This window comes from Podarcis cretensis (assembly GCF_951804945.1).
Source record: "Podarcis cretensis genome assembly, chromosome: 9".
NCBI lineage: Eukaryota > Metazoa > Chordata > Lepidosauria > Squamata > Lacertidae > Podarcis > Podarcis cretensis.
Window position 1 is genome coordinate 73,878,553 of NC_137178.1, and position 15,752 is coordinate 73,894,304.

Genomic DNA, 15,752 nt, shown 5'->3' on the forward strand with positions numbered 1-15,752 from the left:
TGGAAACTTTTTATGCTTCGTTGCTTTCATTTTATTCCGAGGCAAAGAGTGCATTCCAGATGTAATCTCCACAGAGTTGATTTCCCATTCAGGAGAATCAGCCACAATGGCTGTTTCTGGATAAGATGCTGAATCAACTGAAATTGAGTTCTTTAAACCAGAGTAAATGAAACTCTCGAATATGGGTGTGCTGATGGGTTTGTAGAGTTGCCAAAGTCTTTTTACAATACTCAACCTACTTCCCCATTCTAAATTAAAACCCACCCACTATTTTCCAGGATGCTCTTCCACTTAACACCAAGCTAGCTACATAATAATAATAATAATAATTATTATTATTATTATTATTTATTTATATCCCGCCCTCCCCAGCCGAAGCTGGGCTCAGAGAGGCTAACAACAATAAAAAGTAACACAGCATTCTAAAATCAATATTCTAAAATCAATTCAAAATCAAATTAATGGCAACCATTGGGCTAGAGTTCTATGAGGATTACCAAAGGAGGAGGTCAGACTGTGCCTTGGCCAAAGGCCTGGTGGAACAGCTCTGTCTTGCAGGCCCTGCGGAAAGATGTCAAGTCCCGCAGGGCCCTAGTTTCTTGTGACAGAGCGTTCCACCAGATCGGGGCCACAGCCGAAAAAGCCCTGGCTCTGGTTGAGGCCAGCATAACCTCCCAGTGGCCTGGGACCTCCAAGATGTTTTTGTTTGAAGACCGTAAGGTCCTCCGTGGGACATACCAGGAGAGGAGGTCCCGTATGTAAATGGATCGCTTGCAGTTGTGTATTTGTGGATGATGGTCCAATGTTGTGCAGGCTTGCTTTCATCTTTTAGGGGTTGGGAGTAAGGGTCAAATTTCTACTAGGAGCGCTGCTAATTTCTTTACTTTAGCTCAAGCAAACTAACAGTTGTGTCCAAGGAAACAAGATTCCACCATGGACATCAGTGTTTCATGTTCTCCACTCATCTGAAGGATGTTTCCCTGCGAGGCGATGTACATTAAGCCCTCGTGGCCTCTCCGTCTGGTCTCACTGTGTGTGCTCCATGTTTTCCTCAAGTGCTTTTGTATTTCTGGAATGTGTTCTTGAACACCTAGCTATACATTGCCTTGCTTGTTTGGATGAGGGAGGGAGAGATGCATGTATATATGTATAATCTCTTGACATTTGTGTGGTTAGAATTTAGCCTTCTGTGCAAAGGTAAAACCCATATCAATTGCTCTGCCCATTTTTTTCTCCAGACCTGCACACTGGTGGCCTATCGTTCTCAGTAACTTGCCCATGGAGTAATGCAGTGCTGATGCTGAAAAATGCTCTCCGCTTCGGTAAGAAGGTCTCAATTTATTTAAAATGGGGGTGTAGAACAAATGAGGTTGGGGTTGGTAGCTTTTAAAATAGGACCTGCTCCCTCCCACACAGTAGCAACACAGCCTTGTGGTTTCCCCATATTGCTCTAGACCAGGGTGGACCAACTTTTCATCCCAAGTGGGCCGCAAGAGTACTTCGACACAGAAGCCACAGGCTTCACAATGCCTTGTTGGGTGGGGGGGATACGGAAGCAGGCCAAAATTTGACACACCCACCCCGCCCCCCATGCGGCCTTCCCAAACCCAGATAAGTGAGGTGCTGGGCTTTGGGATGGAGGCACAGGGCTTGGGCACGGTCCTTCTCCCCAAAGCTGGGGAAGTGCTAACTAGGCTTTGGGAAGAGGTTGGAGGATTCCAGGATCCTGTCAGAGCCCTCACACCTCCTTCCCGAAGCCCAGCTCCTTGTTTTCCTGGCTTTGGGAAGGCAGTGTGAGGGCTGCAGGTGGGGGCGTCAAATGCTGCTGAGGGTTGCCCCAAAAAAGGCCCTGAGAGCTGCATTTTGAACTGCCCTACCTTAGACGGTCAAGAAGCTCTCTCTGCAACCTGAGCTTTGACTTTTCCCAACTTGCAAGCAGGTCTCAACTGTCACCGTAACAGGAGGTGTGCAACTTGCGTGCCATGTTGTTCCAGGAACGTTACTTGACCAACAGCGCCCATTAAGCAATCTCTTTTCTTCACCAACCTGTGCAAAAGCCTAGAGAGATAGCCATCTCTTCAGTTTCACAAGAATGTCGCATGTCCCCAAACACATTGCAAAATCACCCCTAAATCTCTCTGCTCTGCACGTGCATTCTCCGTGTTCCACTTGCTGCAATGTTTCAGCAATATTCTTCTATAGAAATAAATGGTGGGAGTTGCTACTAAATTGGAGGCAGTGCTCTTAAACACTTCTGAAGGACACCATGCTTGCTATCCTAATATGGAGGCAATGTAACAAAGCCCTGAAGGAAAAGATGGTGGCTGCACTGGAACATTTTTAGTCACCAAAGCCTATAGTAAAGGTAAAAGGTAAAGGTACCCCTGCCCGTACGGGCCAGTCTTGACAGACTCTGGGGTTGTGCGCCCATCTCACTTAAGAGGCCAGGGGCCAGCGCTGTCCGGAGACACTTCCGGGTCACGTGGCCAGCGTGACATCGCTGCTCTGGCGAGCCAGAGCCGCACACGGAAACGCCGTTTACCTTCCCGCTGGTAAGCGGTCCCTATTTATCTACTTGCACCCGGAGGTGCTTTCAAACTGCTAGGTTGGCAGGCGCTGGGACCGAGCAGCGGGAGCGCACCCCGCTGCAGGGATTCGAACCGCCGACCTTTCGATCGGCAAGTCCTAGGCGCTGAGGCTTTAACCCACAGCGCCACCTGCGTCCCTTGCAAAGCCTATAGTAAGAATGGTCTAAATAAGAAATTCATTGTTACATATACTATCAGTGTTGTAAAGAAGCACTATCAAGATGACCGGGGAATATACGGAAGGGAGTTAAGTTACAACTTGGAAACTTTTCTGTCCTCTTGTACAAAACACCTTGCACACTGTTGATGCTATATAAATAACTTTGAATTTTAAAATGGGTGCCTTTTCCCTCTTATAGATTGTAAACCTGGGAGAAAAGACTGTTTTGTTTTTCATCATTCTGTAAGGCACTATGGGAATCCTTTTTGACTGAAAACTTTTAAACTGAATGCTTTTAAAAAGCAAATACAGTAATACCTCGGGTTAAGTACTTAATTCGTTCCGGAGATCCATTCTTAACCTGAAACTGTTCTTAACCTGAAACATCACTTTAGCTAATGGGGCCTCCCGCCGTGCTGCCGCGCCGCCGGAGCATAATTTCTGTTCTCATCCTGAAGCAAAGTTCTTAACCTGAAGCACTATTTCTGGGTTAGCGGAGTCTGTAACCTGAAGCTTATGTAACCCAAGGTACCACTGTAGTTGTAGTAGTAGTAGTAGTAGTAGTAGTAGTAAAAAAACAACAACAAACAGTATGTTCTCTATTGCTCCTCTTCTCTGTAGTCAGAGGCATGCTATAAAGTTGATGCCAATTTATCCAGCTTGTTGCAACCAGCTGTATTGCACAAACTCCCCTCTCACAAATCTGACTCCCTTAGTGTGAGTTGCTATAGGAGGATAAATAAAGTGAGGTGTGGTGGTGGAGCAAATAGAACACTGTAAAGAGAATGGCAGAAAGAAAAATACCGTATTTTTTGCACCATAACACTCACTTTTTTCCACCTAGAAAGTAAGGGGAAATGTCTGTGCGTGTTATGGAGCGAATGCCTGCGGGTGGCGGGGTGGGGGATCTGCTGCAGTCATGAGCAGAGGATCCATGGTTCCCCTTCCTTCCCTCCTCCGTGGTTACAAAGCATGGATCCACATGGATCCTCAGGATTTTTGCATGGGGCTACTCCAAACTCACTGTCAGATCACATGTCTGTGGCCACAGCATGAACCACAAAAATCATATATCCACTATTTCATTTAGAATATTTTTTTTCTTGTTTTCCTCCTCTAAAAACTATGTGTGTGTTATGGTCTGGTGCGTGTTATAGAGCGAAAAATACGGTAGTGGGTAACTGTGACCTGTTGTGTAGAGAAAAGAGAAAATGCAGAGAGAAAGAGATGGCAAAGGACTTATTCATTCCTTCTCTGGAATCAAGGTGAACAAACTGTGCAGAAGACTCCAATCAGGCTGAAGAGCTCCAAAAGGAACTCCCCAGACTGGGTGAATGGATAACAAGATGACATAATGAGATTCATGGAAAAGTGTTTCCACATTCACAGATGGGGCCTGATTGGGCTATAGAAATTAAAGTAGATGTTGCATAATTTACTGAAAGCATTGGCTTACTCTGCTGGAGCAATGAATAAGACAAATTTCATGTTAGAAATTATTAGGGAAAGGACTGCAGCTAAAACTGCAAATATTGTGATGCAGCCAGATGGTGTAGGTTTTAGCTGTTAAATCTCAAAAAGGATATGGTAGCGTTAGAAAAGCTGCTGAAAAGCTGCAAGCAGAATAAGAAGGGTTTGGGAGCACCCTTGGTATATAACAAAAGGCAAAAGCATTTTATTTAGGATAAAAAGGTGACTGGGGTTGTGAGGGGTATGATGATAATGAAGATGACGTACAGAAGTTTATAAAACGATCCATGGGTGTGGGAAAAGTGGATAGAGAGAATACTAGAAATCACAGTCCCACGCTGCACCTGATTGGCAGTATAATCAGGATTTAGGACAGACAAAAGGAAGTACTACTTTGCACACAACACATAATTAATGAAAGGACTTTACTGTCACATGATGTGGGGATGGTCACTGCTAGAACTGTCACTTTTTGTTCTCTCCGTTTCTTATGTTCCCAATCTTAAATTCCGTTTTCCACATTTCTTCAGCCATGTGCACTTTAAAAAACGATCCTCATAAAACACAGCTTAACACAGTTTTGAACAATGCACACATTCATGCAAGCAGATTTCCCTAATATAATGCACTTTATCTGTTATTTTCACAAATACATTTCTTTTTATGCACACATTCCCCTAATGTATGTATTTTTGCAAGCATTGGTTAGAAACCTGTACCGCAAAATTCAAATAAGTGCAACTTTCCAAGTTTAGCTGTGTTCCAGTTTAGCTGTTATGGAAAGCGCAAATTTATTAGATTCACCTTTAAATGCAAAATAATTTGAATTTGTTGCCCATCTCTAGTTAGTTTACAAAGCAGGGTGGACAAATCCATGAATGATGGATCTATTAAGCAGCTTAGTAGAATCTACCACATTAACTGTCAGATCTATATAAAAAAGTATTGTATTCCAAGCCAGTATTATGCCACTGCACACCGGGGCCATCACCAGAGAGAGAATTATTGCAGAGACATTTGGCTACCAACCACCCTACTTTTAAAGCAAATTATTCCCGCCCCTGGAGATTCCCAGGAAATGTTGCTTGTTATGGGGTGGTGGGAATTGTAGATCTCCAAGTGGGAAACAACAGTTCTCACAATGCTTTGGAAGAAATGGTGTGTCTGCCACCTTTGGTCTGATCCTGCAGAGCTTCTGCTCAGGAGGAGTGCAGGGAAACCTGTCTCAAAAAGAGGGCATAGCTTAAGAAATGGAAGTGCAGAGAGAAATAGAGATGAGGAGTTAATGTTTGGTCCATGGTGGTGCAGAGATGAAAAAGAGGAGGCCCCTGTGAGTAGGGAAAGAAAAAGTAGAGAGGATTAATAGAGAATAAGTTTAAACGAAAGCACTGATCTAAGACATAGGTTTAGCCAAATCAATAAAAATCAATAAAAATATATAGCAAACTAAGGTTCCTGGCTACACCCATGGCTAAAGACGTATGAGAATGGTTTTTCACCTCTCATTTCCAGAAATCTAGAAGAAAATTACATTCCTAGCCTCTGCTTGTTTACTTGGAAACAAATCCCAGTGTATTAATAGGGCCCTTTATAGGATTGTGGTTTTAAGCTTTACTAGCTGAGAGCAAGGAGTGTTTATTCTTGGAGCAGGCAGTTGTGCGCTATCAGAAACGCGAGGGTGGAAAAAAAATAAAAAAAATAAAAAACTTCAAATGCAAGTCCCTACATTCCTGCTTCCTTCAATGCTCTCTTAAACAAAACGAAGCAAACTTTTACAGCTTTGTCCTCTGCAGCTGCTCAGGTGGGATTTGCAGGGGGCGCCCCGAGCTGCGCATCCCAGAGGGGAAAACCTGAGCTTCGTTTCCGCGCAGCCCTATCCTAAGCGCGGTTCAAAGAGGGAAGCTCTCAGGCAGCAGCCCCACGGGAGAAGCGCAGGAGTAGCGCGTGGGGAAGAAGAAGAAGAAGAAGAAACTTTCCCAGCTTATTTTCCGTTTAGGAAATAAAGTCCTCGTGGCTTTGGGGCTCTCAGCTAAACGTGCCTCCAATTGCACGAGTTTAAAGCGGCTGCCGAACGATATAATACGAGCACGTCGGGCGATTGTTTTATTTTTATTTTTATTTTTGTTTCCACAGTGTGTGTGTGTGTGTGTGTGTGTGTGTGTGTGTGTGTGTTGTTATTCGGGCTGAAACTCTGCCAGAGGAGGCTGGGCCCGCTTCCTTTTCGCTCCCGCCCTCCCTCCCTCCGCGTCGTCGCTGTGAGGTTTCGGGCTGGGCGAGAGGAGGAGGAGGAGAAGCAGCAGCAGGCCGCGCGAGGGCGGTTGCTATGGCAACGCCCCTCCTGCCTCCGTCAAGATGGCCGCCAGGACCGCTCGCCGCTCGCGCGCGCTGGAGAGGTGGGCCCGTCTGGTGCGCTCCTTGTCGCGCGGCGATGACGTGCTCCGGCGGGCCAGCGGAGGCTTCCCTCAGCAGCAGCAGCAGCAGCAGGAGCCGCCGCCTCCGCCGCGCGGAGCGGAGTTTGTGGCTGCCGCTCGCGTGAAGATGGCGGGCGTCGCCGATGCCGCCTCCGCCGGGAGCGGGGAAGGCGGGCGGCGGGGGGGCGGCGGTGGTGGGGGCGGCGGCCCCCCGGAGCTCTCCCTGCTCCAGCCGGGCTCCGGGCAGCAGCAGCGGCGGAGCAGCTTCATGGGCGGCGAGTGCCGCTCCCCTCAGCCGTCCCCGGCTCGGTCCGCGCCGCCCGCCTCCAGCCCGCCGTCGCCCGGCCCCGGGCAGCAGCAGCAGCAGCAGCGCGCCGCCGAGACGCTCGGCTTCTACGAGAGCGACCACCGCAGGCAGCAGAAGCGCGGCGGGGCCTCAGGTGAGGCGGGGGCGAGCGGGGGAGGGGGCTGGAAGGACAGGCAGGCGCGCCCGCGAGCATGTGCAGAGTGCACCGCGGCGGGCTGAAAAAGCAAAGCGGAGTGCCTCTGGGCGCGTGCAGAGTGTTTCTTCTCCTCACGCCGCTTCTCGCTTGTTTGGGGGCGGCAGGAGTCAGATTTAGATTTTTTCCCAAGAGGTGGGAGCGAAAAGGGGCTGCTGTGGTTACGGCGCCTGTTTCTCTCCGGGAATGCCTTGGCGGCACGGAGGAAAAGAAATGCACCTTGCACTTAGTCGGGGGTGTTTCGAGGTGGGTCTTGCGCAGGGTGCCAGGGCAAGACCTCCCAGGCGGCCTTCCCACCAGATGTCAAAGAGAAAAATAACCACCAAACTTTTAGAAGACATCTGAAGGCAGCCCAGCTTAGGGAAGCTTTTCATGTTTAATAGGTTATTGTATTTTAGCGTTTTGTTGGAAGCTGCCCAGAGTGGCTGGGGAAACCCAGCCAGATGGGTGGGGTACAAATAATAAATTATTATTATTATTATTAAAGCATAAGCCCCAGTGGTGCAATTTTTTTTCCTCCCTAGAAATGAAGGGCTGAGTGGATTCAGGAGCATGGAGAGATTTGGGTGGCGAGTGACTTTTGGCAGACAGCATTTGGAGCAGGGGGGCAGGAGGAAGTGAGTGAGCGAGCAGAAATCAAAGCTGAAAGTTGTCCTCTCTCAGCCAAGTGTTGCTGCTCTTCTAAATCAAAAGGTGGCAAGGAGGTTGTAGAAGTAGAAATAGCATTCCTGCAGCGTGCGTGTTTTGTGCACCAAGAAGTGAATCCGGCAGTTCTACTCTGGAAGACAGTACAAGAGTTCCTCTGAAGTCAAGTACTTAAGAAGATTTCTCTCTCTCTCTCTCTCTCATGACAGCCTTGCCAACTGCTCTCTGATTGGCTCTGCTGTTCTTGCCTTTTCCAAGTTTGAGATTCGGTGCTGTCAAAAGTTTGGAGGAATTTAGTTTTACAAGCACCTAAGGTGAAGCTTGTGTACTACTCCACATTTCTCTTGCTAAGTCAGGCTCTTGGTGCGCACCAGTTCTGATACATAGTTAGTTGCTGAAGTTTATTAGGCATGTCGGCAAAGGCAGTAAGTTATTTTTGGGAATCTAATTTTAGGCACTGAGGTTTGGGAAAAAAATGCTTAGCGATTCTGCAGCTCATCAGAATGTATTGATGCAGTATCTAGGTGTGGAAAGAGGTTATTGCTTGAACATATATAACTACTCATCTGTGTAAAATTGTTTTTTCCGCTCCGGAGTGGAGATAATAGCATTGGATGTGACAGTATAGGTGGATTTTGTCTACACACAATTCTAGTGTCTTGACGTATAGGATGGAAAGTGTCAATGCACACACAGAGAATTGAGTGCAGAATTTAAAACTGAGGTTTGTCCTGTTTAATTTTAAATTGTGTCAGAAGTCATATTTGCTACTAGAGTACACCTTAGAAGTCGTTGGGTACACTGCCATTCTCCATTTCTGGTTCAGGAGACACGATTTAGAGATTATAAAAGTCTATATTTCAGATTTAAATTAGGGTTAATTGTCAGGAAAATGAACTCAAGAGCAGAAGAACTATTTGGGCTGTCTGAATAATTACTATCAGCAGTAGGTGATAGAACAATTATACAACAAAGCTGCTAGATGTCAAATAGATAGTATGCTTTATTCCAGAATTATAAGTATTGTTCAAATGGAAACAGGCATAATTTTATCATATCATTCCCCAAAAAACTGTGTTCAAAAAAGGAAAAAACGAGGAGGTGCTAGTAATACTTTGCTACGTGAGGAAACAAATAGTGTTAAAATTGCAGGCATCTGTTCTATATAGATAATAGCACCTCTGGTGCCCATGAAATATGGACAGATAGGAAACTAATTTTGTAACACATGCAAACCTCATACATTTCTTTATTGGAATTGGAGCTGATTAGATTATGTAAAAATTAAGTTTAGTTTTTTGCTCAAAGCTGCAATGGTTTGTCCTCTTCATGACACTCGCAGATTCTATAACATTCTGGACTAGGGCATTATGTCACAGAAGTCTGCGGCTCTTCATGTGGATGAAACTGTACTAATGTGTAACCTCACTGGCAAATTGGCTTGACTTGGGATGGCCTGGTTGGAGGGGTGGGGTACAAATAATAAAATTATTATTATTATAAAATAGAAAAAAGTGCTTAGCGGCATATCCTGTGGTCTGTAAAAGATGGCCATATTACTACTGGAAATGTTTCTGAAGGATTGCATCTATGTCAGCAGCACAAAAGTAGCCGCAGAAACAAAAATTAAAGTAGCAAGACCAGTACCTATTCTTACAGTGTCCCTGTCAATAGCACCACATAACCCATCGTTATGTTACATAATAATATTTTCCCCACATTAGCCGAAAGCACCAATCAATATGCAGCAACAGCTGCAATGTCTTCTTTGCACAGGTTAAATACAGGGACACTGATAACTACCTGTTGTATAAGCAGGGTGGGTTAAGTTGCCAGAGCTCAGAAACTGCTTGTACTAATGAAATTCTCTGTCGCAAAATGCTCCTGGAATAATGGGAGTTTCAAACACTGGGTACGAATGAAACTGCATACCATGATTTAAACATACGGACTCTTATCCCTGGCTATACAGGAGAAGGCGAGAAGGGTGGAGAGTGTGAACTCAATGTTTGTCCTGGCTTGTTAATGTTACTCAACTGTAATCTAGCATGACATGTCACCTTTTAAGGTCTATCATTACGATGAACATTGATTTAAGATTTATAATAACAGGGAGCTCTTACATTATTTATTTCATCTGTGAATCACTGCAAAGCATCTCAAAGGAATTTCACAATACAACAAATGTATAAAACATTTACATATATAAAAACATTTACATATCTAAAGACCATTTCCATTCAGTACAGGTACTAACTGGGACGGGGTGGAGTGGGGAGGTGGAATCTCCACTTAAAGGGCTTACTGAAAGAGGAAAGTCTTCAACAGACATCAGGGAGATCACAGAGATGTCACCTGTCTCGGGCATAACAGGAAGGAGTTCTGAAAGGTAGCTGCTGTCATAATAAAGGCTCAATTTCAACATGCTGTCGAATAGCTCTCCTGGTAAGATGTTGTGAACAGGATGCCTTCTCCTGCAGTGTGCAATGATTGGTTGGGCATGTAAAGGATTTGATTATCTTTTCGGAACCCTGGCCCCAATCTTTATAGGGCTTTGTGTATCTTGAACTTGGCCCAGTAGCTAATTAGCAGCCACTGCAATTGGTGCAGTGTGGTGTAGTGGTTAAGAGCGACAGACTCGTAATCTGGTGAACCGGGTTCGCGTCTCCGCTCCTCCACATGCAGCTGCTGGGTGACCTTGGGCCAGTCACACTTCTCTGAAGTCTCTCAGCCCCACTCACCTCACAGAGTGTTTGTTGTGGGGGAGGAAGGGAAAGGAGAATGTTAGCCGCTTTGAGACTCCTTCGGGTAGTGATAAAGCGGGATATCAAATCCAAACTCCTCTTCCTCCTCCTCCTCCTCCTCTTCTTCTTCTTCTTCTTCTTCTTCTTCTTTCAACAGCAGAATTCTGCCCCTCTGAGCAGTTGAGCTGCCTCATTCTACACTAGCTGCAGCTTTTCCAGGTCAACCTCAAGGGCAGTCCCACGTACAACGCATGATAGTAATCCATTGGTGACCACTCGATAGTTCAGTTGGTTAGAACATGATGCTGATAACACCGTCACAGGTTTGATCCCCATGTGGGACAGCTATATAATACTGCATTGCACAAGGTTGGACTACATGATCCTCAAGATCCCTTCCAACTCTACAATTCGATGATTCTGGGGGACCAGTACATGGGCGGCAGTTCTCAGGCTATCCTGGCCTAGAAATGGAAAGAGCTGGTAAAGAAACCCATAGATCATGAAGTCATCAGAGATGGCTCCAACCCCCAGACTAGGAATGTGCTCCTTCATGGGGAGTGCAACCCCAGCAGACAAATGACCAATTTTATGGACTTGTGACCTACCCAACCGCAGTGTTTCTGTCTTGTTGGAATTTAGTGTCAGTTTGTTGGCCTTCTTCCAGCCCATCACAGAGTCCAGGCACTGGTTCAGGGCTAATGTGGCCTCTTCTGAGTCAAATATTACAGAGAAGTAAAGTTGACTGCATTAATGTACTGATTACACTTCTCCCCAAATCTCCTAATGACAGCTCCAATGGTTTTACATCAGAGGCACCCACACACAGTCAGAAGATTGAGGGCACCCACATGCAATGCTGACATTGCACGGGGGGCTCTCTGAACATTGAGGTGTCCCAGCCCCTTCACGAATCTAGCACAATACTTTACATAACACAAACACATGAAAAAATTATATACCGTATTTTTCGCCCTATAGGATGCACTTTCCCCCCTCCAAAAATGAAGGGGAAATGTGTGTGCGTCCTATGGGGCGAATGCAGGCTTTCGCTGAAACCTGGAGAGCGAGAGGGGTCGGTGCGCACCGACCCCTCTCGCTCTCCAGGCTTCAGGAAGCTATCCGCAAGCCTTGGGAGCCCGTGGGAGTTCCCGCTGGGCTCCCATGGCTTGCGGAGAGCTGCCTGCATCCCTGCGGATAGCAGCCTGTTCTGGGGGCTGAGGTCGGGGGAAGCTCAGGCTTCCCCAGCCCCGCGCCTGGGGGGGGGGAATAAAAAATTGTTTTATCCCCCCCCAAAAAAAACTAGGTGCGCCCTATGGGGCGAAAAATACGGTACATGCTGGTATTCGTAAACATAATTATTTCAAATGACTATTGTTTTGGCCAAAACTGCAGGGGCTGAGCCCCATTTATATTTGTGGTGTCCAATAATTGCTATTAACAATGTGTCACTGATGTGAATTGTGTATTCATGAATTTTGAAAAATAAATAAATAGAAAGTGCTGCTGCATTTGGGGGGGAAGCTGACTAGCCATTCTGTTTTGTGCCAAGGAACCAGGAACCATGTGACGAATAGCTTTTCGATCCCAGTTTCTAACACTGCTTACACGGGGTTGAGATAATAATCCAATTCTGTCATTTGAAACTGACCCCAGGGATAGGACTGGAACCACTGCAAAACAGTGTCAACAGTGCCCATTGCACAAAACTGGTTCAGGTGAATGATTAATGGTATCAAACGTCATTAAAATAAATATACAAGGTGTATCTGATGGCAAAATGGTTTTTATTATTAGCTTTGTTGAAGATAATCTTGGAAGCCTGTTAATAAGAACTTAGTGGTCAGCAAAGCAAATTGTTACTGGAATAATTAACAAACGTGCTTTACATCCTTCTATCTTTTACTAGTTTGCATAGTTTGCCACTTCCTCCCCTTGAGCACTTCACTTAATAAAAGTAGGGTGCTTACCGGTTTGATCATACCAGTTTGCTGTCTGAACTGACAAACTGTGATTTCATAAAACTGGAAAGTGTGGTGAAAGTGAACATAGAATCACAGAATTGTAGAGTTGGAAGGGATCCCGAGGGTCATCTAGTCCAACCCCCTGCAATACTGCCCACAGCCATCCCTGGGTAGGCTCTCAAAACGCCAACCTGCTGGTTAACAGCCAGGCACATTGGCTCATTGAAGCCTGTATTGAGAGGTGTGCCACTTCTAGTCAAAGATAGAAAATAGGAGGATCATGGTTGTAACATGGTTATGAGTGTAGTTATGGCACCACGGGGTTGGGGAAGCAGACAATTATAGCTTGATCTATATTGTAGATTCTCATATCCATGATTTAATGTTGCTTAGTGTCCATGTATGCTACCCTGAGTTGGGATACAACTCAGTTGATTTTCAGGATATGCTAAACACTTATTTGCACAGCTTTGAATAAAATATAGAAACCATTTTGCAATTCTGCAAATTCTACTTTTGAGTTTTTAAACACATTAGTATCTCAGATAATTCTCATATAACCCTTGCAGGCTAGTGATCCACTGTAAAATCATCAGCATATTTCTTTGGAAGTACCGTATTTTTTTGTGTATAAGTCTAGGTTTTTTTACCAAAAAAATAGGTTTGAAATTGGGGCTCATCTTATACATGGGTAGTGCTGAGGGATGTTTTCTTAATTTGGAGTCCCCCAAAATAGAGGGTGTCTTATACATGGGGGCGTCTTATACACGGAAAAATACGGTAAGTCCCATTGTGTTCTTTGCGTTTTACATCTGTTAATTTTACAGAGAATTACAAGCCTAAAAATTCCGCTCAGAATTCAGTCCTATTTAATTCACAGGGGCTTACTTCCAGATAACTGAGTTTAGGACTGCAGCTTTATTTCAATTCAAAGAAATGTTATTAAGAGGTTATATTTGTTATGATTCTATGTTCTCATAGAATCATAGAGTTGGATGGGACCCTGAGGGTCATCTAGGCCAGAGTTTTCCAAAATGTGTGTTGCAGCACATTTGTGTGTCAGCTGCAGTGTGTAGGTGTGCCATGTAAACACGCCCCACGCTCCTCCTGGGGCTGGAAAGGGGTTAGTTTAACCTCTGGCTTGCTAGTAAAATTGAATTACTGTGTCACGAAATGATGCATGTCTAAAAAGCACGTTACCAACATGAAAAGTTTGGAAAGCTCTGATCTACTCCAGCACCTTGCAATGCAGGAATATGCACCTGTCCCATACTAGGATCGAACCTGCAATCTGCAATTACTGGGATTTAACCTGCATTGTCAGGACCACACTCTAACCAACTGAGCTATCCAGTATATAAGGCTTCCTTGTTTAGAATGCTCTGTTACTGATTATCTTTCTTTCATTGCTATCAGATTGCGGCTTTGCAACAAAATATATTTTGGGCAGTCTAAAAGTTTGGAAATGATAACAGACTTTCAGTAAGGAAAATGTTTAATTCAAATTAATAAAATAAGGGAAGTTCAGTTCTTGGCTTTGGAAGAAGAAATTGCTTTTTTACACATTACACAGCAGCAGGTCTGGGTTTGCCACCAGGTGTACCCTCAAAAGGAAGTTGCAGCCATCCCTGCTCTCTGATAAGGGTACCTATATACTACGTATATTTTCAAACTGTTGAGATAGCTCAGTCAGTAGAGCATGGGATTCTTAATCTCAGAATTATGGGTTTGAGCAAGCCCCACATTGGGCAAAAGATTCCTGAGTTGCAGGGGGTTGGAGTACATGACCCTTGTGGTCTGCAATTCATGGTCTACAATCTATGATTCTACAATACATCTGTTTATAATGTTAACCTGTTACATTTTTAAGTACTCATATCTTGGGTGTATTCTTAAAATGACAACATTTGGATAGGCCCTGTTATGCTCTTAAGCTGTAGAAATTTGATGCTGAGTTCTGATAGGAAAAGTAACTTTATTAATGCATTTTAACATACTTTAATACACATATTCTGACTGCCTGTGGTCACAAAAGCAGTAAGTCCAAAGGTGTTGCCACTTTAATGCACTTCCCATTAAAACGGCTTTGAACAGGGCTGGAAACCCCCAGACACCTGTTTTCCTGGGTGCCTAAAAAGATGATGCTGGCAACTAAAAATACATGTGGCATAAACTGGCCATTTATCTCCATCACAACTGTTGTTGTCCTTGTCCAGTTGGAAAACAGTCCCAGGAAAATGAGATCACAATCATTAGAGTACCACAAGTATTGGAACAACTAATGTGTACATTATAGGGGGGAAATGACGGGGAGCTAGAGAGAAATTGCCATTAGAACCACTTTCCCTATGTCTCTGCCTGTGAAGGAACCAACCTCCCATTTATGTGTGTTCAGTATGTGTGCAACTATGCATACGTGCTTCATGCCAAACCCAGAAGTGACAGGGAAGGGGCGGAATGGGGTGTTTGCAGGTTTTTCCAATGGTGTTTCAAATATACATGATTTCACTAGCATGCACAGTGCCTCGGAATGTAACCCCCACATAAATGGGGGGAGGGTTGCCTGTAGTTAGTGAGCATAATTGTGATCTTTGCATACAAACTGTATAGGAAAAGCATACTGGAGGCGATATTTCAGATAGGACCGACTCCTATACAGAATTGCTGTGAGTGGCAATATGGGGTCCAAAAAGTAATTTAGTACTGGAAACAAATTATTGCCCCCACAGAGCCTAGGACTTGCCTGTCAGAAGGTTGGCTGTTCTAATCCCCGCGACAGGGTGAGCTCCCATTGTTCGGTCCCTGCTCCTGCCAACCTAGCCATTCGAAAGCACGTCAAAGTGCAAGTAGATAAATAGGTACCGCTCTGGCGGGAAGGTAAACGATGTTTCTGTGTGCTGCTCAGGTTCGCCAGAAGCGGCTTAGTCATGCTGGCCACATGACCCAGAAACTACGCTGGCTCCCTCGGCCAAAAAAGCGAGATGAGTTCCGCAACCCCACAGTCGTCCGCGACTGGACCTAATGGTCAGGGGTCCCTTTACCTTTACCAAAATGTTCCGGTCGATATTGGCTTCCAAAAGGGAAAGCATGATAGCAATCTGTGGCTTTAGTCTCCTTCATATATACTGAGTAAATGCATGTTCCAGTCAAGATAAATAAATTTCTAGATATCATAAATGACAGTTCCAAGCCTAGAACAATTTATCATGGAACTGGCGAGTGGTGAGGTGACCCTGCACTAAATCCTAGTTAGAGATAGAGGTTTATAAA

The 15,752-nt window shown here is 45.0% G+C and overlaps 1 protein-coding gene and 1 long non-coding RNA gene across 6 annotated transcripts in view; one reads left to right on the forward strand and one right to left on the reverse strand.

Moving 5' to 3' along the window:
• LOC307224699 overlaps positions 1–15,752 on the reverse strand; it is a 476,766-nt gene that overhangs the window by 261,831 nt on the left and 199,183 nt on the right. The window lies entirely within an intron of this gene.
• The window catches only part of TAPT1 (transmembrane anterior posterior transformation 1), a 69,501-nt gene that overhangs the window by 2,890 nt on the left and 50,859 nt on the right, over positions 1–15,752 (forward strand). For 2 of the 5 annotated variants that reach the window (XM_079991574.1, XM_079991575.1), the window contains exon 1: positions 6,676–7,069. The exons of 1 other annotated variant lie outside the window; for it this stretch is intronic. In XM_079991574.1, the coding sequence (XP_079847700.1) occupies positions 6,757–7,069 (313 nt within the window). In that variant the 5' untranslated portion in view covers positions 6,676–6,756. Of the gene's footprint in view, positions 1–6,675; positions 7,070–15,752 lie in introns of those variants that run through there. 2 more of the 5 variants (XM_079991577.1, XM_079991578.1) reach the window with 1 other exon arrangement.